Source organism: Ambystoma mexicanum, chromosome 3p, assembly GCF_040938575.1.
Source record: "Ambystoma mexicanum isolate Mex_15411 chromosome 3p, UKY_AmexF1_1, whole genome shotgun sequence".
NCBI lineage: Eukaryota > Metazoa > Chordata > Amphibia > Caudata > Ambystomatidae > Ambystoma > Ambystoma mexicanum.
The window spans coordinates 1,006,301,866-1,006,327,055 of record NC_090925.1 but is presented as its reverse complement, the minus strand read 5'-3'; the positions used below and the strand labels follow the sequence as shown (position 1 = coordinate 1,006,327,055).

Sequence of the window (25,190 nt, the reverse complement as noted above, 5' to 3'; positions counted from 1 at the left end):
CGGACAGAAAAGCAGAGAAAGGAGAAAAAATGAATGAAATAAAGTACAGAAGGAATTGGCTCATTGAACAAATGTTGGTATCAGCTGGTAGGTGAATATTAAGATATCGCAGTCCTTATTCTCCAATCCTTGTCACCGAAATCCTAATCGTGAACGAGGGGTCTACGTATTTCTATAGTTAAAGGTGTAAATAATTATAGGGCCTCATTCCTGTATTCCATATTTCCAAGGGGCTTTACGTTTCGGTGGCAGAAAATACTCTGTGTGCCAACCAAAATGCCACAACCCCTGAGGACAAAATAAAAAGTATATTTAAAAAGGCACACTAATTTTGCAAGCTAATGCCTCCTCTGTCCCTACTTTTGTAGCAAAACTAATTATTCTTTGTGCCAGCTGCATTTCCGGGAAGATTTAAAGTGCAGTTCAAAATGTGTTCTTTCTGATTTTATAATTCCGTGTTTTCTGGGGAAGGCAGTAGGGCACCTGCTTTCTAGCCAACAATAGCCCCACTACATTTCCCCCCTCTGATCTTGTCATTGACCACACCTTAATTTGCTCTCGTATTATAATGATCCTTGGGCAGCCAACCTCTGGTGACCCCCCCCCTCATGTTACCATTTTGTGCTACGTATTCTGCTGAACTGCATGTCATAAGCCAGCCCTCGCCACTGTTGTCACATTTCATCCAGTGCTCGTTGTAGTTATGAGTATCTTTCGGGCATGTAAACTATGCTCCAGGTTGTCTAGTTGGCGGCCCAAATGGGTACATGGGACAGTAAACTTCATCAGTTTGAGTGTAATAATGTACAATGTCAGCCATATTAACCATTACTGTCATTTGTAGTGCTTTTTGCCAGTCTTTTTACATTGGCTTATTGCTATTCTCAAGATGTAAAAAGCCTTTAGGACCAGTACCAAAATTGACAACAGAAATTTGAATGCATCTGTTAGCCATGTAGGCATCCAGGAGAATAGATAACTGAACCAGCTATCGTCCTCCATGTCCTTTACTTCCTCCTCCATTTTATCATGCAGCTCTTTCAGGGAGTATATGGCCTCTGTCAAGGTCCCATTCTCCTCCTCATGTGCGGGTACATATGCCACCCCAAGAGTGGAAGCTGCACATTAAGCTTTCGTACTGTAAGCCCAGTAATGGTCCATTCGTACAGCTGTGCCAACTTTCATTCCTGACAAATCCATAATGTGTTTTCAACCTTCATTGTCACCAAGCTTTACTGAACCATTATTTCTAAAGCATAATGTTGGTGCTTGTAGTTTGGTTATGGGTAGTGGCCCTGCTTCAACTTCTACCCATGTTAATTTTGCAGTTTCTTTCCATTCCTCACGCCACACTGTCCATGTTTTTTATCATTTCTATTGGTGCAGTCCATACTGCCTCTGCTTTGCCCATTCTCCTGAGGAATATACTGGTATAGGGGATAAGTGAGCAAACAACATTTCTATCTATCTATCTATCTATCCTATCTATCTATCTATCTATCTATCTATCTATCTATCTATCTATCTATCTCTACCTCCTCCATTGACCTATACCATGAGTTTTGTTCAATATTTATCTAATTTTCAAAATACCTTCTCATGAAATACTCATCTGTAATACTTCTCCTAGCTCTTATTGTCGCCACATCTGGGCGGAATACCATTTCCTGCTCTAACTGGAAATCTACTTGTTTTCTAACTTCTTCACTAGCATTATGCCATAGGGACACATTCACCTTTATCATAATCAATTTAAATGTAATTGTGAGATAAAATAAGCAATAAAAAAACAAAAGAGAAAGGAAAATAGAAGTACTGCAATAGCCATGATGTCATTTGTTTGTAGATGTGTCCTGTGGTTTTACTGATCGGGTGTTCTGAACATAACAGGAATATAAGGATATGAAAACGTTCATACAGATTGCTTACAACGGGGCAGTAGTCAATTAGTATTTCTTTAAGTGAGTGAGGCAAGCTGTATATACTCTTTTTCAAAACATTTTGCATCCAATGACAATAAAATATTTGATTTTCAAACCAATTTCACTATTAAGTGGTTCATTGAAAAATATAAAAATAGTGCTGATGAAAACCTAAAAATATAAAAAATGTGGAGAATAGAAATAGTGCCAATAAACAATATGAAGATAAAAAGTAGGAAAAGCAGTCCGTTGTAGATGTTTGTTATTGTGTAACATGGTATAAAAAATAGTCCCACTAAAATGTAAGATGGGAAAGTAGAGAAAATTGTCAGTTGAAGATGATTGTCCTTGTTATGTTATGTTATGTTACTTTGCATTTATATAGCGCCTTATGTACCATTGGTATAGTCTCAAGGCGCTGGTAGGTTGAACGCCCTCGGGAACTGAAGTTCAAGTCAGTAGAGAGAGTATAAAGGCGTCAAAGATGCGTGTGCGCACCGTATATGTGTGCTGCAGGTGTAGCATTCATGTGGAGGCAGCTTCTTAGCATTAGGTGTGGTGGTTGAGGGTTGAGGAGTATGTGTTCGTTCTGGCCGGATTATCCAGATCGATTGAGGCTGCGTTAGGCCTGAGGAGAACGCCGGCTGGAGGGTGTAACCAGCAGTGTTTAGTTAGAGTGATGTGTAGTATGAGGAAGATGTTGGTATGAGAACAGCTATACCGAATGGTGTCATAGTATCGCTGTGTTCTAGTTGGGTGATGGTGTAAAAGAAGAGAGTAAGCGTGGTGATGTGATATGATGCGTATGAGATCGGATTATATCTACATACTTCCTAATTTGTCGCTCATGCGTTCGTTCGATCATGCATTCAACTGCACTAAGGAATCACCGGCTCTACTAGCTGGTACTTCGTCTGGTCTGCGCACACATACTTCCGATCTATACACAGGTGCCTGCTCTACATACACACACACACGTCTGCTCTACACACACACGCGTGCATGTCTGTTCCACGTCAGCTCTATACACAAACACATATACGCGCGTCCGCTCTACACACACATACGTCTGTTCTACACATACACGTCCGCTCTATACACACTCACACGTCCGCTCTATACACACAGATGTCCGCTCTATACATACACATGTTTGCTCTACACATACAGACATGTCTGCTCTACACACGCACACCCGTCCGCGCTACTTACACATACACGTCCGTTCTACATATACATACGTCCGCACTACACACTCCTGTTCACTTTACACACACTCCGGTTCGCTTTACACACACCCATGTCCGCTCTACACCTACATCTATACATCTGCTCTATATACACACATACGTCTGCTCCACACATGCACACGTCTGTACTACACATACATACGTCTGCTCCAGACACATACATACACACACGTCCGATCTACAGACACACATCCATGTGCGCTCTACGCCTGCATGTCCGCTCTACACGCACACGTCCGCTCTATACACACGCACACATCCATTCTAAACACACACACGTCCGTTCTGTACACACGCAAGTTCGCTCTACACATGTACACACGTTCGTTCTACACGTGCATACACGTCCGCTCTATACATAGACGTCTGCTCCACACACGCACACACGTCTGCTCTACACACGCACACACGTCCGTGCTACATACACATCCAAGTCCGTTCTACATACACATACGTCACGCTCTACAGACATCTATGTCCGCTTTACACACATCCACGTCTGCTCCACACCCACACACATAAGTCTGCTCAACGCACACATACATCTGCTCTACACACACATACATCTGCTCTACACACACACACGTCCGCTCTACACACACACACGTCCGCTCTACACAACACACAACACACGTCCGCTTTACAGACACACATACATCTGTTCTGCTCGCATACCTACGTCCGCTCTATACATACTCACGTCCGCACTGCACACACCCACGTCCGCTCTACACACATAATTCCGTTTTACAATGTATGTCCGCTCCACACTCATACGACAGCTATACGTACATACGTCATCTCGACGCATTTGTGCGCTCCACACACTCTCTCTACGCACTCGTCTGCTCCACATATCCGTCCGCTCCATATACCCGTCCGCACGACACACCCGTCGGTACACGTCGGCTCCACGCACACATTCCCTCAGGGCACCCATCTGTTCCGCGCATCCATCCGCTCCATGCGCTTAACCGCTTCGCGCACTCAGTCGCTCAGCGCACTCATTTGCTCTGTGCGCACATGCGCTCAGCGCACTCATTTGCTCAATACGTTGGTCCGCTCTATGCGCTTGTTCGCCCTTATAGGTTCATCCGTTCTTATACACTCATTCGCTCAATATATTCGTACGCTCTATACGCTCGCCTGCTCAATGCACTCATCCATTGAATATTTTCATCTGCTCTACATATTTATCAGTCCCTTGTGCTCATGCGGGTTTATACCTCCCTCAGTGCTTATACATTCATTCGCTCTACACAATTTTTGTGAAAAATAGTATATAAAATAGTCCTAAAATAATGTTGCAGTAGGAAGGTAGAGAACATTGTCTGTTAGAGACGATTGTCCTTGTGAACAATAGTCCTCAGTAACAGCAGAAATACTGAGTTGGTGATGTATTCAAAAAGTCCTCTGCATACTGTAATTTATCTCTGCACCTAGATGTGGCTTGCCGCTTTATTCCTTAGGGATATGTGCATTAGAAACTTTTAATCAATTTTAAAGTCAAAGCACCAACTCCTTTTCTTATTGTTCCAGTAAACGTTTAGCATCAGTGTTCCTCAAGTGGTGCAATGCGATCTCCTTTACTCTCAAGTTCCTTATTCATTTTATCTTCTTTCTCAGTATGCACTTGAGCTTTTGTCCTGGGTCTGGTTTCGTTCTCCCCCGGGATCATGGTAGCTGGGCAGGGAGGTGGCACTCTTTTATTGTCTTTATGTTGGTTATGTTGACCCATAGGAAAAGGGGAAAATGTTGACAACTGCAGTAACTTTTATTTTATCTAGTCTTTTTCTGTGCCTTTTGCGATACCTCCTCACTGTTCCTTTCCTGTCAAGAACCAAAAAAGAGGTATTTAGTCATGGACATGAAATAGTCATGTAATATGTTTACAAAAACAGTTGCAGTGATTTTTGGCCATCTGTCTGTGCATGCATGGGTGAGGTAATGGGCACATGCATCCTACAGCCTGTCACCAACGCGTAAGGAATCAAGTGCAATCATGCTAATCTTGCTAACCTTGATGCCCGAGAGTTTTGTGCTTTTTTATAAGTGTAAAATAAATAAATAAGTAAATCTCCACGACACTGCCTGAGCATTTTTCACTATATATACAGCAGTGTTGCAAGGAGGTTCTGCTGATACTATCACTCCCTGCTTAATGAGCAATTTTATGGTTGCATAAAATACCCTCATCTGCTTCTTTGGACTTTTGGGTACTGCTTTACTGAGATGAAATTGCCCCTTTCTTGAATTATATTTTTATTGCGTCACCCAGAGTGTGCTGGGTACCCTTGCCAAATCTTTTCCCATAATTGATGGTACCTTTTTTAGCTAACATTATTTGTTGTGGCGCCCATCTATACTCTATTTCCAATTTAAGGCTTGTATGGACATATATGCCTGGTGGACAACATTTATGCTGTCCTCTCTTAATGATATTGAATTGGGGTTTCTGTGTCAGTCTGCTGTGGTTGTTGTGGCATTGTCTGTGGTTGTATGTGGCCCTTGGGGTTGCTGCACCTGCTGTACTGGAGTCTGATCTGGTGGATAGTGTGTGTAGTCATAGTACTCCTAGTTTTGCTGTGGTGCACCCTATGGTGCTGGATATGCCACCCCTCTTGGCCTATACTTCATTGCAGCTTGCTGCATTGATCCTCTTCTTCAACACACTCATGAAGTTTGTCCGATCTTTCCCACACGTCCAACATGCTGCTGCAGTTCACCCAGGGCCTCCAAAGCGGGCTTTTTTTCCACAAACCCAAAACCTCTCCCTCCGTGAACAAATCCTCTTCCTCCTCTGGGGTAAAACGACTCTCCCTGCACAATAACCAGCCATGCCCTGCTGTGGTATGACAACTCCATGTCCATTATTCCTGTCTTCTGTATTTATCAATACTGCTCCTTCTACCGCCCTTTTGGATAATATTTTCTGTACCAATTTTGCCTCTTCCTTTTTGCCTTACCTCTGCTTTCTTTTGATCCTTCTCCTGCTTTAACCTACAGTGATGGACGATAGTCAGTTGTATTGCTGCCCATGGTCTCATTTCAATCCCCACAATCTTCTCTGTACTTCTTCAGGTAGTCCCTGACATAGACTATGATAAAACACTGGCTTATTTGTATCCCAATTGTCTTTAGTTTTCAAATGCCAACCTTCTTTAATGTCTTGAATATAGGCAGCAGGGTCCTCAGTAGGCCCCATCTTTCTAGTTATTATGGCACTCATCAGATTGATCTAGAAATGGCTCCCTCAGTGCCTTCCATACATTAGCTGTGTTATTATTAAATGGTGACCCGTCATATTTAGTGGTATTCTGTTCTCTTACTGCAGCTAATGCTATCCCAGCTGTCTCTCGCTTGCAGATCCAACGGCCCGCCCTGCTCTCAGTGATGGCAGCTTATCCATCATGTTATTTTTGTCTGTCTGATTCCATCGAGAATAGTGGGGTTGCCCTAATCCTTTGTGGAGCAGTGGGAATTAAGTTACCCCTTTCTTGCACAAAGGTGATGCTGCATGAGTTATCCTTTTCAATGTCTCAGCTACACAGTGTCGCTGGCTTTCTGGCACGTTTCCTAACAAATATGGTGATTTATTGTCTTCATTTATGGGCAGTACTGGAGTGAGGGGTGGATACAAGTTTGGCCACAGTAAATCTATCCCTCCCACGCCTGGTCCTGTGGTATCCATTTGTGGGGCTTACGCTTCCTCTTCACCATCCATGTCTAACCAATATGTTTCCCTGTCGCTTTCTTCGTTCTTGTCATCCTCCAGTATGAGACCAAAACTCACTTTAACAGGCTCCCTTACCTATGTTCCACTCATTATCTCTGGTAAAACATCTCTGCCCCTGGTCTCTGGGGTTATTGTCCCACTCCCTTCTCCCCACATCTCTGGCATCATACCTATGCTGCTCCTTTTCTCTTGTAATTCTCCTGTTCTTATTATTTATCCTCTTTGCAATACCATCCCTTTCTCCTACCTTCTACCTCCCACTTTGTTCTTTGTCTTTCCCGTTCCACCCTGTGCATCTTCTGTGCTGCTTCTCTCTGTTCCCTCTCTTTCTCCCTTTTGCTCTATCTATTTCTTTCTCCCTTTTTAACAATATTGTTCCTCCTACCCATTTCTCTGGTTTCATCATGGTCTCTCCACTATCCCCATTTCATAGGGGGTATGCTTCTTGCCCTGTGGCCATCTATCTGCATGCCTCTCAATCTCTGGAGCTCTTCCTTGGCTGCTTTTCTAAGCTCTGTAGCTCTCTGTTCTTTCTCCTCCCTTAACTGTGTCTGTGAGCTGTGCCATGCTTCATTCTCCATTTGCACTAATGATGCTTTTACCACTTCCCCCTTTTCCTATTATCATTACTTTCCTCATCGGTGTATTCATACCTGGGATTACAGTACTCTACAGCTGCTGCGTGCACTGTGTACATTCCTGGGATGGTGGAGCCAGGTGGGCGTTCCTCATGTGGAAGTGGTACTGTGAATTGTGTGTAGCTGCCTACCTCAGCTGGTGGAGCTGTTGGTTTCTGTGTAAGCGCTTTCCTCAGAGGGAGGAAGTGGCGGCGCTATGGGCTGCTCGTGCTCCCCCTGACAGATATTGAGCTTCCATTCCTTCCTAGGCCCCTCTGTTTCTTCCTGAAAGGCTTTCCAGAGTTCTAATACCCTTAGCCTCTTCTTGAGCTTCCTGCCCTTGTGTGTGGCATGTAAGTATGTGCACATGTCTTGGAGTACATTTTTACAGTGAGTGCCCTCTTGTGGCCATGACGGGCATATTTCCAGCAGTCCATTTCACCCACTCAGCATGATATTTAATAATTTTGGCACTATATCTAGGCAACGCTTTACATAGTTGAATTATTGGGGTATATGACATGGTGACAACTTTTAAGCAGCGAGCAGCTTGGCACTTACACAGAATAAACCATGCAACATCGTGGGTGCCTTACTGAAAACTATTTTGACAATTGTTTCACACTTTTCCCTAAGGGACACGCTCCAAAATCCAAATCCTACCATTGGATCACAACAACAACATCCGCTCACAATCTAAATGTTCATACTTACCACATCAACTTCTCCAAACACTACCATCTGCTACTCTCACAACACACAAGAGAAATCACCTCTAAAGGACCTGCCTCACAACACAATGCCGGCAGACAACAATTTAATCAACAAAACCACAATAAAATATAGCTGTCTTCCGGTTCCCCCTGGGATATCCTTATCTCTCAGGCTCATTTACTTTGCCCTCAAAAGAAGGCTGGGCCCTCGTTGGCCCTACTGCGCAGTCCTCCAGGACCTTGTCTTGAGCTATCCTTAATCAACTTCAGTTTTTTAAATATCATACAATAAATGTCCCACCCCCTGTTAGCCTGCACATAGCACACTCACACTTTTCAGTGAATCTTTGAGGGTTGTGGGCTTCCGGTGTACCCTCACTGGCCAGCTCCTCCTGTTGCTTATAGTGGGCGGTAGGAGACCAGGCAGAGTTCCACTCCAAAGTCGGCCCTGCTGTGCTTCCTGTTGAGTTGTGCACAAAAGAAAATCTGTTCCTCTGACCGATCTGCTGCTCAAAAGGAGTGTGGTAGGGCACCCCAAAAAATCCACAAGCTTGAACCGTCCTCTGCTGCCAAATGATAAGAGGGTCAGAAAAGGCCAAATGGCCCCCTAACCGGCATTTGTCAGAAAAGAGACAATACAGAATGTGGTATGCTGAATGCAAGGTAACCAGTTTATTGCAATATACTGGGGGGGAAAAAATCAAGATTAAAAGCCAAGCTCTTGCTCCAGAATTCTCCCAACGTTTGAAAATACAACATGAGTTTATATAGTACAGAAGGGTCTGTGTGATGTCACAGTTTGGGGAACCTATCGCTCCTGCTCATTGGCTCCCTCTACTAAGGTACATATGGAATCTATATGTGCACAACTAGGGATTGGACAATCGTTATCCAAGACCCCACCAATCGACCGTCCCCTAAAAAATTGTTACCTCATCATATCTGGAAATCAATTGGTAGGCCCTGAATTATGTGCTAATCTGTTACCATTCGCTCACACTCCATGAACTGGCTGCATATTGACCCATTTATGAGAGAGCGCGAGACAAGCACGTTGCCTTATTTTAATTAAATAAAATAGCCCATGTTTACCTCCCATGCCACGAGTGCCGAGGCGCAAGGCCTTGTTCGCAATCCGTAGTCGCCATCCTGCTCTTGACATATTTATGACTAATTATTCTGCGAGTCATCCTGAAGGTTTCATCACAGCATTTTAGTTGTTCTTTCTTTAGCCGCTTCATGCGTCTTCCCTTCACGCCTAGCCGGGTGCAGAATGTCCCCTCCTTCTGATTTCCATTGGATGTTATAAACTTACAGTTTGCTGTGTCTTTGCAACTTGATTTATCTGACAGCTGAGCAAACGCAATAATATCTTATTCCACCATGTACACTTCTTGCAAAGGCTCGGCCTTGACATTCCTCTGGCTAGTCACCATCCAGCCGGCTACAGCATTTTCCCTGATTTGTTCAAGCGTGCTCAACTGAGCTTTTCTTAAAGCAGCAAGCTAAATTCTTCTTGGTGCAATTTTAACATGGCACGTTTATGTTTTTTCTGCAGGCCATACTTGCTCTGTATTTATTTGCTGCCTACTGCGAACCAGGTGCATGCCTGGCACATCTCAGTTCTACATATAGGTACGCTGCAACCTCCTCCCTATCTATAGACATACTGCCCTCCTAGTGTTGAGTCCCCATCTTGGTACATGCTTTTCTGCCAGCTAGCCTATTCTATTTAAAAAGACACACTGATTGTGCAAGCTAATGCCTCCTGTGTCCCAACTTGTGTAGCGAAACTCACTATTCTTTGTGCCAGCAGCATTTCCGGGAGGATTTAAAGTGCAGTTTCAAATGTGTTCTTTCTGATTTTATAATTCAGTGTTTTCTGGGGAAGGCTCCACTACATTATGAAATGCCTTCAAAGGTTCAGTGCGCTGCATGTAATCTGCAGTCATGCGGTCCTTCGGCGTTGGAGCCGCATAGGCTCATTTTGCCTGGCTATAGTGCGGGTCTGGCGGTAAAGGGTCCCAGGCATATGTCTGAAAAGGATCAAAGGCAGACACCGTACCAAGCCTTCAGAAGGAGGGGAGGGGTGCATGAACAGAACATAAGGGGGCGTTTCCGCTCAACTTGAAGAGCTGTTGTGCTCTGCTGCTGGGGACCTCCTCTCAGCAAATGCCGGTGTAGAGCGCAGTGCCCATTGGAGGGAAATTTGAGCCATGATCTGTCATAGACATAAAGATCGTATCGTTACCTAAGCACTCGACCCGGAGCTACCCGGGGCCGCAAAGTCAAAATGTGTCAGCCATCTTGGGGATGTGTTGATGTACCTGAGGTAATTGAGATTGCTCTCGAATGTGTGCCAGATGGGTGAAAAATAAGAGTTTGCACATGTCTAACCCGGTCGGAGGTGGTCTCTAAAGACCCGAGACACAAGTATTGAAGACGGGGAGATCCTGTCTAGACGGATTATTGCCTACCCCTTGCCAGGCGGCATTTGAGTTCAAGCGACCCAGTGTGGTAAGGGAGATGTAATGCATGTGGGGGCTCAGTGGTACAAGAAATATAGTGGGTGGCTAAGCGCACATCATCCATTTGCTCCCCAGTGGTTGGCTATTTCTTCGTTGAGGCCTTCTTCTAAGCTTTTCAGCTGGTGGATCCATTTTGCTTCTTTGTAAAATAGTATTCTTTTTGGGTCATTTACATGCTGACAATGGCAAGTACCCACCTGATCAACTCCTCTGCAGTGTGCTGGTATTTGAGGAAATGGGGAAACCAGGGGATGAAGTGATGTTTTTGCATCTTATTCTTGATCGGTGTTCATTGATCCTAGTTCCCACGTTCTTTCTTTGATTTTAAAGTTTTGGGTCTTTTTGGTAAATTTGCTATCCTTGCAAGCGCCACATGGATAGTGTCCCTTTTATGGGTCTCAATTCCCATTTGGAACGGGTCGCTCTGTCTTGTTTGGGTTTGGAATGGATTAGCTTGTCCCTCAGGTTGGAGGATCTCTTGAACGCGAAAAGGGTAAGTTGTTTCTCACGCAGGCATGGTCTCACCATTGGCCATTATTTCTTTTTAATTTTTTTACTGTCAAATGAATTTGTGTTGTATGTAGTAACACATGTTAGTCTGTTACCCAAAACCAGGAAGTGAAGGATATCGGCAGATTTCTCTTGGGGTGAAGTGGGCTCTGTTGATCGAGTGCGAGACAATTTTTTCGGGTAACCCCCTTTCCTGAGATCAATGCCCAGGAGTTGTGCATGTTTGTAGTAGTCCTCCAGTGAGGAATCCCTGTGTAATCTCAAATATTTTCCAAATGGTAGCTTGTCCTTAAGATCCCTAGGGTGAAAACCAGAGAATTGCAGGGTGGTGTTCCTGTCTGTGGCTTTCCTGTATAATGAGCAGTTCAATTCTCCTCCTGTTTTGATAACCAGGCCTTGGAAGTCTGTCAAACTCCATGGTGAATTTTATAGTGGGATGACATCCATTGAGCCATTCTAGGAAACTGCATAAAGCGTTTTCGGTTCCAGTCCAGATAAAAATGATGTCTGTATCTGAACCAGTTGGTAATTTTGTGTTTTGAAGGTTTTTCTTCTGAAAGTACAAATTCCTCTTCAAAAGCTGCCATGAACAATATGGCTAGAATAGGAACGAAGGCTGCTCCCATTGCTGTTCCACATGTTTGTAAGTAGAATTGGTTGGCATAAAGTTTTTCTTCAGAGCAGTGCTCATGCGATGCGATTGAGAATAAATTCACATGCAACCCTTTGTTCTCTCTGTGTGTCAGCAGCTCTCTAAAGATTTCTGTTGCCTGGTCTTGTGGGATGTTAGTATACAAAGATGTTATGTCCATAGTCGCCAGGAATTTGTAGTTATCATTCGCATTAAATTGCAAGCCCTCAAAGATTTTAATGGTCGCCATGGTGTCCTTGAGGCATTGTTGGTGTGGCTTTACTGAGTAGTTGCAAAAACAGACCTATGAATTTACACAGTGGGTCCATAATCGAGCCACAACCTGACACTAGTGCAGCCTGGTGGTTTGTTGGCATCTTTTTTTTTTTGGGGGGGTGCGTAAAAGGAGGGGGTTCTTTCTTCTGAGCAATTCAAATACTCAAATTCTTTTTTTTTGTAATCCACCCCTAATTTAGTTGCTTCCATCATTTTGTTTGATTTCTGGTGTAGGGTCTTGTCTCAGAGTACGGTAGCTGGCATCCTCATTAAGTAATTCCAGAACCATGTCATTGTATTGGGCATTGTTGAAGACAACTATACCCCTCCTTTGTCTGCTGGTTTGATAGTCAGTCACTGTCCATTGATAGTGTATGTAATGCTGCCATCTCTGTGTTGGATAAATTATACCCAACTTCCTCTTTTAGAGTTCCATTCTTCTGAGTTCCTCTGTGACGTATTTTTCAAAGTGGATAAGTCCTTTCAGGGTCTGGTTATCTCGGGTGTGAAAATAGAAGGGATGGGCAACCCCGTGTCCTCTTTCCTCGTCAGTGTCATGATTTTTGAAGAAACATGACAATCTGTGTCCTGAAGAAATGTTTGATCTCAAGCTCTGAAGTGAACCAGTCAGTTTGGTTCGTAGGAAAAAAAAAGAGACCCTTCGAAAGGACTTGTATAGGGTACAGTGTAATACCTGAAAGGTTTAAGACCAGAAGTTCTCTTTCTAAGTCTTTCTTGCCCATTTGCTGTCTATCTGTTGTACAGCCATCTCCGGGGACCTTGCCTTCTCCTGCTGCGCCATGGGTTGTAGTCTGGATAAAACGTGTCCCATGTGCGGTCTCTGGGTACCCTCTGCCTAAAAGAGGTCTTTGTCCTCCACTGCGTTGGAACTGTTTGTAGTTATAATCACAGGGGTCATCTCCCGCTGAGTTGCTGCTTGTGTCAGAAAAAGTAACCCATCTTTTTCCTCCCCTCCGGTCGTTGGGGTTCTGTTGTGTCCTTTCCAAGTTCTTGTTTTCCAAAAAATTAGCCGTTAAATAGGGGTACATTTTTTCAGCTTTAAAGTCCTGGATATCTTCAGTTTTTTTCATTTTCCTGGTCAATATGTTGGCTTTGAAGTCCTCGAATTGCTTCTCTACTTCCCCAAGCTTGTCTTCAGCATTTGTTATCACCGTGTTACTCCAGAATTTGGCCTCTTCTGCATTGAGGGACATTAAATCCTTACTGCACTTTGTGGCTATATAGCTAGAGTTTGTTTTATACGTGTTGGCCTCTAGGAAGAGGCATGTTTCATCGTGCACCACAAGCCTCGCTGGGATGATATTGGATTTTAGTATTATCTGAGAAATTGACTGTGTAGTTCTGTCTGAAAGCACTTCTTAAGTTTGAGTAGTTCATCCGTATTCGAAGATGCGAAGTTCTGTGTGCCTGTACCCCTCCATCAAAATAGAGGGGGCCTTTTTAGTATGTCTGAATCTGTGCTGCACTTTAAGGCTTGCATTTTCTGCCATAATACGTGGATCAAGAGTGATGTCCCTTAGAAGATGCTCTCCTTCTTGAAATGTTGGTAAAGCATCCACCTGCTGAGTTTATTTTTTTCAAGATGATCACTAGTCTCACTTTCCTTTTTCTGTCTACCAGACATATGTTGCTGAGAAACCATTGGGAACTCGCTCGGGTTCTAACGCCACATTGCTACGCAACTGCAGAATCTCTAAATTCAGCACAGACGTGTCCCCTTGCGACATCCTTATGTGCTCAGTCGCCCTGACTTGAGCCTGTAAATGCCAGAACGCTAAATGAAACCCTGCTCTCACGTATCAAACCTTTTGCTTTGGTAGCTTTTGCCAATTGGGTATAGACAAAAACGTCCTGATCCCATCCCCCGCCCCTTATAGGTTGTTGCCTGAAAGTGCCTCTGCGACCCCTAATGCCTCTACCTAATGAAGGAAAAAAGGTGTCTCGTTGTCAGTCCTCCCAGTGCTGAGCTCTTATTTTTAGTCCTAAAACGGCACAGTATGACCCCTATCGTGGCCAGTCCTCACAAAAACTCTGCTAGAGAAGATTTCTCCTAATCAGTGATTGTTTCTTGTCCAAAGCGGTAAATGCACTCAGAAACTTTCTCATCTCTTTGGCAAATAGCAGACCTTGGGCGGCTTCTCCCACCTCGTAAGAGGCTAAGCTGCCTAACCTGCTGTCGATTTGTAGTTGCAGGATGCTGCTTCGGTCGGAGGAGAATGCACCGTTGCCATTTCCTAAGAGACCCACAACTTTGGAGGCCCTGTTTGTTAATGGTTGTACATCCATGGGCTCCCCTTATCTTACGCCTGTTCTGCTAATTCAATTATTTTTACAAGAGGCCCTGATGATCTTATCTTGGCATCCTTTTCAAGCTCTGTCTTCTCTTTTCCGGACATCTTTGGTAGCCTTTGTTATAAATCTAATCATTTTAGAATCTAGTTGGTGTATTTTATCACCCTCCTGCCCAGGTCACATCTTTGCGCTGGCCTTGTTTTTTTTTTTTTTATTTTTTGTTCCTACATTTTCTTCCTCTCTAACTTCTCCTTTCGTCCATAGAGGATATGGGCTCCTCCTTCTCTGGCACTGACGTCTCGCTTTGGGGTCCACTTTTGATGGAACGTTTGTTGCTCCTGAATTCTTCACCCTTTGGGGAAGAAGGTAAGAGGCTGGGCACTGCTGAACATTGCAAGAAAGCCTCCTTCAGCTTTTCAAACACATCGGCTGCTTCTTCCCCCTTCGTTCCATAACCTGAGGGGGATGGTAGAAGAGTCCATTGTCTTCTGCGTCTCTTACAGCCCCTTAGTTTAACAGTATGTGTAAGGTGTCTAGCTGATGTGCCATCGCCTGCGTTTTGGTTCTCTGACCTGGGTGGGTGCATTGCTTCTGGCGGGTTTCTAGTTTCTGGATTCTAGTACTTGCTTGCATCCATGTCTTTAATAGAATCAAGACTCCTTGCACTATTAGTTGGGGTAATCATTATTGGCAAGTATGCAAAGGTGTACAAGTGACTCTTTTATTTTTTTTGCAACTTGAAATCCTTACCCCTAAATGCAGGCCTCAAAATGTCCACTGGCGAATGATGATGGACTCTTAGCAAGTGAGACATGGTGTGCTATGTGCATGTGGAGAACTGGAGGTGATGTGAGAGGTTTATGCTTAGTTAGGAGGTTGACATTTAATCGTTATACCCCTTTGATAGTGGATGTCCATGAAGACTCGAAAGCTCAGGGCTTGAATACAGTTGTACTTTAATCGTCCTTTAGCAGCTCCCCTTGCTTATGTGCCCCTCTGCCGCCTTGTCTCCCTTTACCCCTCTCACCATAGCAGTTGAATAGTTCCCCATCTGTCGAGTGATGAGATGACACCAGGTCACAAGAACACTCCTTTTCCAGTATAACTATTTCCTTTTACAAATCATCATTTTAAGGTGCTTAAGTGCAGTTTGTTTAATTAAAGGAGACCAAAGTTACCCCTATATGAATGATTTGACTTGTTGCATGAAGCCCAGTGGTGGCTTAGTGATGCTCCTTTGACATGCAGTCCTCTGATCACCTCACCAATCTGTCAGTTTATTTCTTTTGCTCCTTCTTGCGCTTTCTACTTTCTTCTTCTCTTTGTTAGTATAGTTTCAGTAACTTCACGTGCTCACTTCTCTCATCCCTCACTCATTCTTTGCTCTTTTCTGCAGACTCTTTACTTATGCTATTGCTGCTATGCTATAAAAACCCAAACAATTTGTGTTATGGTTTATTGTAATTTTATGAAAGTGAGCGAGTGACATCAGGAATCTGAGACTTTATGCAGTGTTGTATTTTCAATGCAAGCCTTTGCCTGTTGCCCCCTATAGCTATTTTCCTGCCGTGCAGTTTGAACACTATCGGTCTTGTTGATCATCCAAGACCAGGATGACTGCATACCTTAGAATAGCACTATTGATGACGAACTAGACCAATTTCTGTTATTGACATTACTCTGGCTAATGCTGTAAGTGAATTGCAACATTAAACTGCGTAAAATTTAGAATGACAAAGATATCTGTATTGAACAAAATGCATGTATTCTTTTGTTTCCTTGCTAATTATCTCTAGGACAAATCTGCAGACATAGATATTACAACAGTGGACATGGACCCGGAGCTCGCCAAACGCCTCTTTTTTGAGGGAGCCACTGTAATAATTTTAAACATGCCAGAAGGAACAGAGTTTGGCATTGATTACAACAGCTGGCAAGTGGGGCCCAAGTTCCGCGGAGTAAAGATGATCCCTCCAGGCATTCACTTCATTCATTACAGTTCCACCAACCACTGCAGCGTTGATAGTACTGGGCCTCGTACTGGCTTCTTTCTAAATGTGAAGCAACGGGACCTTCTGGTCCTGCGATGGAACCCTCTGAACGAGGAAGTGGACCTTACCCCAGCATCTGAAGAGGAGACAGAGCGAATGCGAGCAGACCTTCAAAACCTAGATAAGTTCCTGGGCCCCTACCCATATGAGACACTGAAGAAGTGGATCTCTCTCACCAACTTGATCACAGAGGCCGTAATGATGAAGCTGCAGCCTGAAAATCGCCACATCTGTGCTTTTGCTGAGGTGCTGCCTGTGGTGGCCCTAACACACACCAAAGATAGAGCAGAACAGAATTTGCCTCGGTATGACACTGAGTGCAAGAGCTACCAAGAGGGTCTGGCACGTCTGCCTGTGATGAAACAGAAAGCTGGCACAGAAATCCGCTTTACTGAGATGCCGAAGAAGATGTATCCTGAAGGGGCAACTCCAGCAGAGGTCACCCGACATAGCATGGACCTAAGCTATGCCCTAGTGACTTTGATTAACCAGCACTATGCCAGCCAGCCTGAAGGAATTTTGGGTGAGCATGAAGTGTTTCTAGAATAATCTGTCACTTAATGATCCTCTTTAGTTGATGTGTATTCGTAACTGTATGGCAATTAGTGCAGATTTGTGGAGCTAACCTTTTCAAAGCCATCTGACATCTGAAGATGGTTTATAAAATGTCACGAAATTAGAAAGAAATCGTCTTGGCTGTCCTATGGTTTAAATGTGCCCGGAGATCAAGTAGGCGCAAACACACGTTAACTGTGATTGTTTATCTTCAATTATTTGAACTTGCCAAAAAAGTATTGGTTATCTTTTCACTTTATGAGCGATTTTATTTTGTAAAGGCGCTTGAAGATGGAAGGTGTGAAGGTAAACCTGAAATATCAAATCTGAACAGTAAAATTACAATTTTCAAATGAATATGGATATTTAGCCAAATAGCAATTTTTATTTACAGTTCATGTGAAAAGGACAATTAAATGGCACATACAGCAGCAAAAATTGTCAATACATTTTTTTTACCCTGAGACCTACATCAAATCCAAACATACCATTCATGTTATGTTAAATTCTTGTACCGTGCACTGTTACAACCTGTGTGATTTCTTGGCTCTCTGGCAGATATGTAAAGCGGGGAGGGGGGCGGCAGGGAAGGTTAAGTTAATGGGACAGAGCCGGAGAAAATAGCAAGAGAGCTGTAATGTGCTGTTGGCAGCTTCAGTTCGGTTTACACGTTTCACTGAGCGTAGTTGTGTTTTATTTTTTAGTTGGTAGCCACCATGCGCTGTTGGGCGAGGCTATGTGTGGTTTGTTTCGTGCGTGCGGTTTGTTGTGCTGTAGAGGTATGATTGTGTTTAGTTCAGAATTTGAGAGGTGTATGCAGAAGGGAGTTTTTTTTAGTAGGGTTGGTTAGTGCCAGTCCTCTATCCTACCCCCCCCCCCTTTTGTTTTGACTGCCTCTGGCACATATACATTCCCCTGTTGTACATTCTGCTGTGCTACAATTACCACTCCTAAGTGTGTGCAGAGGTGTGGGTCATCCACAGGGCTATTCGGTGATGGCACCCTTTCCCCAGTGCTAGTGTTCAGACCAATTGCTGCCCACATTCCTTCCCCCTCTATCACGCCCCAGAGTGCAGCAACCGTGGTGGGATGTGCTCCCTGTGTCCTGCGGTCCATCAGTTTCACTTTCGGGAGACCTCTCGGTCTCTCCTGATCCTCTGTGGTATAATTAGTCGGACCCATCTCTCTCTCTCTCTCTCTCTCTCTCTCTCCGCTATTTCCGGTTTCACCCTCTATGGCAGTGGTTTTCAAACCTTATTGGCCTGGCCCCCCTCTGAGCAAAATTTGGGCAGGCCGGGCCCCCCCAAATGTGCAAGATGAACTTTTGCGCGCTGTCACCGCACCCTACTCCCAGTACAGACCCTGGCCGGCCTCTTCCCCACCCTGCTCCCACCACTATCCCAGTGCTCCCGCCCATCCTGCTCCCACCACAGTCCCATAACACAATCGTACACGGATCCATACAAATATTTAAAAAATAAATCACCATAAACGTACCTTCTGCAGTGGCCTGCGTGTGGTTGCTAAAATGCCCTGCTCCAGCTTGATGTGCCCATATGTGCGAGGCGGCGCAGGAGCACCCTCTCGCACATACATACATGCAGTGCCCCAGCCAACATTTCCAATGAGCTATGCAAGGCTGGCAAAGCAAAACACCCCCAGCGTTGTGTGGCTCAGTATCATGTGCGGCTGGGGAACAGAACTGTCAAAGCCAAACAGTGTTCCCCTTTGACAGTTCAGCCAGCCCAGGAGCACTCCCTCAGCTGGAAAAAGCAGCTGAGGGAGTGCCCAGTGTTTCACTGGGCTGGCTCCTCGGCTCCTCCATAATGGGTGAGGGGGCCAGTGGGTGGACGCCCCTCGCCCATTATGGAGGAGCAGCCATGCTTGGACTGGCCAATAGGGCAATGCCCGTACCAAAAATGGCCAATGGGGGCCAGAGTTACTTCACTATGCAGCTAGTAGTTTTGACCATTATTGCTGAATAAACATTCTTTAAATATCACAATTTGTTTACATTTGAACACAAAACACCCTATTCAAACAGTCAGTGACTAAAGGACTGAATATCCATTTGCAACTGCTGGCCACTTATTGGTGCCAAGGCCTTTTTATGTTCCAGTCTGACCATGTGAGCTGCTCGTGCCCATTTTCTCCAATCTAAAAAAAGAAAATATTTTTTCTTTTCCTTTTTTTTTTCACATTTCATGCTGGGCTCTCGCGCCCCCACGCCCCACAGTTTGAAGACCTCTGCTCTATGGGGATGGATAAACCTGGGGCTCCCTCCCATTCAGACACCTCTACTTACTGCAATTCCCTCCGGTCTGCCCTACTCCCCTTTTCAGTTGAATGTTCATTTCATGGGACGTGGCTGTTCATTCGTTTTCTGAGTTGAAGAGGCAGGTTTTTAGAAGTTTTCTGATTTTTAGGTGATCATTCATGGTTCGTATTTCTCTGGGGAGGGAGTTCCAATATTTCACTGCTAGGCAAGAAAATGCTTATCACATGTTTTCCTTGTGTATGATTTAGGTTCTAGGCGCATGTCATCGCTGGATCCGAGTGTTAGTCGGCTGGTGGATGGTGATTTCTTTTTTGTATGAATTCCGCTCTTAGATCGTGGATTGTTCTGTGTGTTATGCACATTGTTTTGAAGGTGATTTTGTTTTTTGACTGAGACAATCTAGCATATTTAGCGCTGGACTGATGTGGTCAGTTTCTTCAGTAAATAATACTGCCTTCTGAGGTATAAACTGATGAGGGAGATGATGGATGTTTTGCATGTGAATGAGAGAAATGCTAGAATCTTTTTGATTGAGTGTAGATGGAAGAAGCATCTCTTCATTATCGCGTTTACTTGTGGTTCCAGCGTTAGCTCATTGTCCATTAGGATTCAAAGGTTTTTGACAACTTTGGATGGTGTGGGTGCTGTTCCAGTTCTGTGGGCCATGGGGTGTACTGGTTGCTTCCTTGGTTGTTGGAAGTAATCATGATTTCTGTTTTGCCCGCATTGATTTCGAGGTTGTTAGTGTTCATCCACCGGTTGAGTTCTTTCAGATAGTCTATTAGTGTTGTGTTGTGTTCTCCTTTTGTTTGTTAGGACTGTTTTTCTGAAGTCCAACTAAGGGCTTAGTAAACCATTCAACTGAGACAGTACAAGGCTTTACAACCTGATTATATGGTAGCGTAGACGGAGCAGCCATACTTATTTTAGGAGGGAGAGAGGTCTGTAGGAAGTACATAGAACCTGTAGTATACCAAGGATTCAATAGAAACACTTATACAAAATAAAGGTTTATTATAAATACACGTAGGCCAAGTTAAGACTTGGGGTAAACACTGGTCATAGTCAGAAAAGCATAATAACAACACAACACAATGCTTGAATGTACACAGACCAAAGCATAAACCTTCATCAGAATACCTAACGGTAATTCTAGGGCAGTCAGACCTTTCCATACACATTTAGTATAGGCCACACCTATTCATCGGGAGTAAAACCAATAAACATTTAGATTACTTTCAGTAATACAAGGGTAGTAGACCTTGTCAGTTATGTAGTGACACTCTGCAAATAAATCAACCAACCCTGTTACCAGGATACTTTTGTGAATAGTGAAACACAGGAACAGTATATATACTTAGAACTACATTTATGATAAAAAAAACAGTTATCCTGGGTGATTAAGACCTTTTGCGGTAATATACAATTACAGTTGCTTTTCAGCTCAGTGGAACACAGACTAAGCTAAGCAAGAACTCTTTACGCTAATTTATGATTGCACCAGGTAGACCAAGGTCAGCTACATCTACAGAACACTTTTTAAAGAATGGCACACAGCTATTCTAGGCAGGTAAAAACGTAATGTTGTAATTTACTATTACAGTTGCTTTTCAGCTCAGTGGGGCACAGACTAAGGTAAGCAATAACTTTCTAACTTTTTTCAGGATGGGCTAAGGCAGACCAAGTGAACCCCATACACTTTTTAAGGAGCTATCGGCAACTTAAATGTAGGTACAATATGATAAGTCAGTTATAACGTGCCTGTACACAAGTGTTTCTAGGCGCGACAAGACCAAGGAGGGAGGACGAAACAGACGATCTAACCTTGCATATATCTTGTCATGCAGATCTCGCAAATGCGGGGGTGGGGGGAAGGGGAGAAGTGCAAGAGCTCGTAAGTGCAGCCAGGAGATGGCCCATAAGTGCAGAGAGTCGGGGGACTGTAGAGTTACAGATACAGCCCCTCAAGTGGTTGGGCCAGGAGGCAGTGCAGGGGCTACTGGTCGTGCAGGAGCCTGTACCTTAAACCTAAGGCTATTTTAGCATCTGTATAAAATAGACCTGGGATGGCAAAACCCAATCTTACACTTCATGAATGAGTCAATGTTATTCAAGGTGGGCACAACACAAGGCAAACCTAGTTTAGACAGGCTATACAGCAGGTCAGTGGAAGCAAGACCCAGTTGGTAAACTTCTACACTAATATTCTGGAAGAAGCCAACAGCATTACACTCGAGAAGAGGCACAACCAATTCACATGCGAGTAAAATAACCTTGCATATACTTTCCAGAATGGCACAACACACATTCAAGGTAAGTAAGAACTTTTGTAAGTATTCACTCTCAGAATTACAGTTACCAACAAACTCCTTCACAAGTAAGTATACATTGTCTTATCCAGTCCTTCCCGATTCTAGTGAATGAGTTATCTGAGGTACAAGAGGGACCTTGGTGTTCTGGGTGCCAGCTGTAGGCAGGGTGATCTGGTTCAGTTGCAGAAAAAGTCAAGAGTTCCTGTGGAAGACTGTTCATACAAGTAAGTATTTCACTCTAGGGTTAGGGTACAGGGACTTCTGAGAAGACACCCTAGGAGGATTCCAGCAGTGGGTCTGGGTGAAATGGATGAGAGGACTCCAATCACAGAAAACACCCCAAACGCTTTACAGAAATCCCATCTGCTTAATGTAAGTAAATACCCCAGCCAACACAGTACCTCAACACAAAAGAAGAGTTGTAGAAGGAAGACTTCAGGATCTGCAGCCAAATACCCGGTTGATAGATTTGCTCCGTCAGGAAGACGGAAGACAGTACTTTGGATGGGATTTTGCAACAGGTATCGACAGAGAAGGCTCCAGGCAAGAGTTCGTGGCTGGATGCAGCTCCTCCGTGGTTTTGGTGCCCTTTTCCGGAGCGGCTGAATATCGCTGGTTGGATTCTCATCATTTGCAAGGTCCAGCACACTGTTGGGATTTTCCAGACTCGATTAACGTCTCTGGAGGTCCAACAGGATGCCACCAATGTTTCAGCTCGATTCGGAATTCAGAAGACTGCGCACCGCACATAAGCTCCAGCTCCCAGGGTATTGGGTCATTGCATTCCCACAAAGTTGCAGCACGATGTGGGATGGCTCAAAATGCAGGTCTTTGCGAGTCTAGTGGATTTCAACCATACACTATGGAGGGACCTAAAAAGGTCACCCATAAAGAGTAAAAGGCTACATAAAGAGTAAAAGGCTATGTTAGAGGGGGGAAAAAAGAGACCCCTTCACCTAGGGACAAGGTACAATAGTTCCCTAGTCAAAGCAAAAAGTTCTGGGGTTGACACGGTCAGGAACATTTATCATTGATATGAAAATCTTATCAACATTGTTAGTCGGGGATGATTTGGCCGTCATCTGCCTAGTTGTAGCAAGTGAAACTGTGTCTTGTGATGAGGTTGATTGGTGGCGTCCATAGAAGTTGAAGAGGAGTGAAGATCCTTGTGTTACTCCGCAGGTGGTGTCCCACAGTGCGGGTTTTCAGACATGAAAGATTTAATCCAGAGCAGCGTTATCTCTTGATGAGGATGTTATGGCCGACTGTGTCGAATGCTGCACAGAGGCTGAGTAGTATCGTTGCTGAGATTGTGTGGAGTCTGCGTTGGTCTTTAGGTTGTCTGATATAGAGAGAAGTGCCGTCTCCATTCCTCTCATGGTTCTGAAGTCGATTTGTCCAATAGTTGCTGATTTTCTACGTTTTCCAGTGTTTGTTCGTAGACCTAGGTCTGTAATAGTTTTGAGGGATCGGTCTGTAGTTTGAAAGGTCTTCCACATCGCCCGCTGTGTCTTTGAAGTGGTTTAATGTATGCAGATTTGAATGCTTGCGGTACTCTCCCCATTGAGTGTGATTGGCTGAAGAGGTGGGTAGCATTCTGATGGTGTGCCCTGTGCACACAAACACATCCACAACATACTGTGCATTTGAGCAAATTGAAACAAGCAAGGCAGTGTGTGGAATTCTCCACAAATCTCTAACTAGCACAAATAACATAAAATGATAAATGTGTAGCCAAAGGAGACCAAATTAAATGGATTGATGTAAATGTCTTCTGGCTACTTCAGAAAGCACCAACCGTTTGTGCGTTGATTTTCAACGTCTTCATCACGGTAGGAAACAAGTCCTACAATACTCAATACTCATCTCAAGACTCTCTGCCACGGCCCAAGTCTCTGATGCCTCACTAACGGTTTAATTCCTTCTTATATGAGCGATTTCAACAGGTTAAGTTAGGAACCTTTATTTCAGACTTTTTGAAAGTTACATTTGGAGTCCCGCAGGGCTCTTCATTGTCGCCATTGCTTTTTAACATTTATATTCGTCCTCTGCTGGAAATCTTTACCAAATTTGGACTTCTTTATCATTGTTATGCCGACGAACCACAGATCTATGTGCGGCTAAATGAACCCTTGGAAGCCATGCAGAAAGTACTTGCATGTGCTAGTAAAATCAAGATCTGGGTTGTCGCCAAAAAGCTCCAGCTCAATCCAAATAAAACGGAGATTGTCCTGTTTGGCCCCAAGAAAAAACTGGCAACAACTTTCACATATGCCTTTTCCCAAACTGTTTGAGGCTTCTACATCATTTGCCTCAAAAGTAAAAAATAAATTAAAAAAACTAGGCTGCACTTGGCAGGCAGATCAAAGCTGTAATTTGCAGGTTAACGAAACAGTGAAATCGGTATATTACCAACTCGGACTTCTAAAACCGTTATTCCAACCGCTTCTATTAAAAAAATCGTCCTTCGTTGGTCAGTGCCTTGGTTAATTTGAGGCTCGACTATTGTAACACCCTGCTTATAGGTGTTCCAAAGAAGCAAATTCAAAGTTTACAGGTTGCACAGAATTCAGCCGTTAGGTTGATCTCTTCATTGCCACGCTGCTCACATATCTCGCAACCTCGGAGAGATCTCCATTTGCTGCCTGTGCAATGGAGGGTGTTGTGTAAGACCCTCTGTTTGGTTTTTAGGTGTATTCAGGGGATAACTCTGAAATACTTGGTGTCAAAAATCTCGACTTGTCAACCTGAACGTTGTTTGCGTTCCTCTAATAAGCAGCTTTTGGTGGTCCCCCCCACTCAAATTCTGTTACATGGGGTGACCGACATTTTTCCTATGCAGGACCAAGAGCGTGGAATTCTCTACCACATGAACTGCAAAACACAAAAGTCCCTATTGAGTTTAGGGAAAAAACGAAAAATGTATCTTCATCTAAAATGCAGTCGTTAAAATTGCCTTCTATCTGTGTGCTCTTTTACCATCTGTGCCCAGATGCAATCTTTTTTGCCCGGTTCCCTTTGCGGATATGCGCGATACAAATTTCACAAATACAATACAATACAAGAAAATACTGGGAATACATGAAACGCAAATTATACAGACAATTGTACTGTGTAGTGCCACAAACTAATTCAAGCTGTTCTTCGACACTTGAAAGAACAAGTGCAAATATGTGTTAGCAAAAAGACATTAAGATCACACAGTGACCCAACCCTACTCTTCATCTTGGTGCTCTACGAGAAGCACCCAAAGCCTGAAAAAAAAAAAAAATGGCATTGTGTTGAATCAAACGTGCATAGCTACCTAATGCAGGCACACCACGGAAACTGCTCTCGTGAACATCTGTGAAGGCCTGCTCGCCAACCTTGACTCCAATACCCCCTGTGTCCTCATCTTACTTGATCTCTCTTCTGCCTCTGACACGGTCAACCATGCCATCTTGCTCAACCGTCTCCGTGATAACCTGGGTATCACCGAACAGGCCCTGGCTTGGCTGA

General features: G+C 44.0%; 1 protein-coding gene across 1 annotated transcript in view; it reads left to right on the top strand.

Moving 5' to 3' along the window:
* The window catches only part of AAR2 (AAR2 splicing factor), a 107,487-nt gene that overhangs the window by 16,039 nt on the left and 66,258 nt on the right, over positions 1 to 25,190 (top strand). The window contains exon 2 of the mRNA XM_069652314.1: positions 16,293 to 17,070. Coding sequence (XP_069508415.1) covers positions 16,329 to 17,070 — 742 coding nt within the window. The 5' untranslated portion in view covers positions 16,293 to 16,328. The remainder of the gene's footprint in view (positions 1 to 16,292; positions 17,071 to 25,190) is intronic.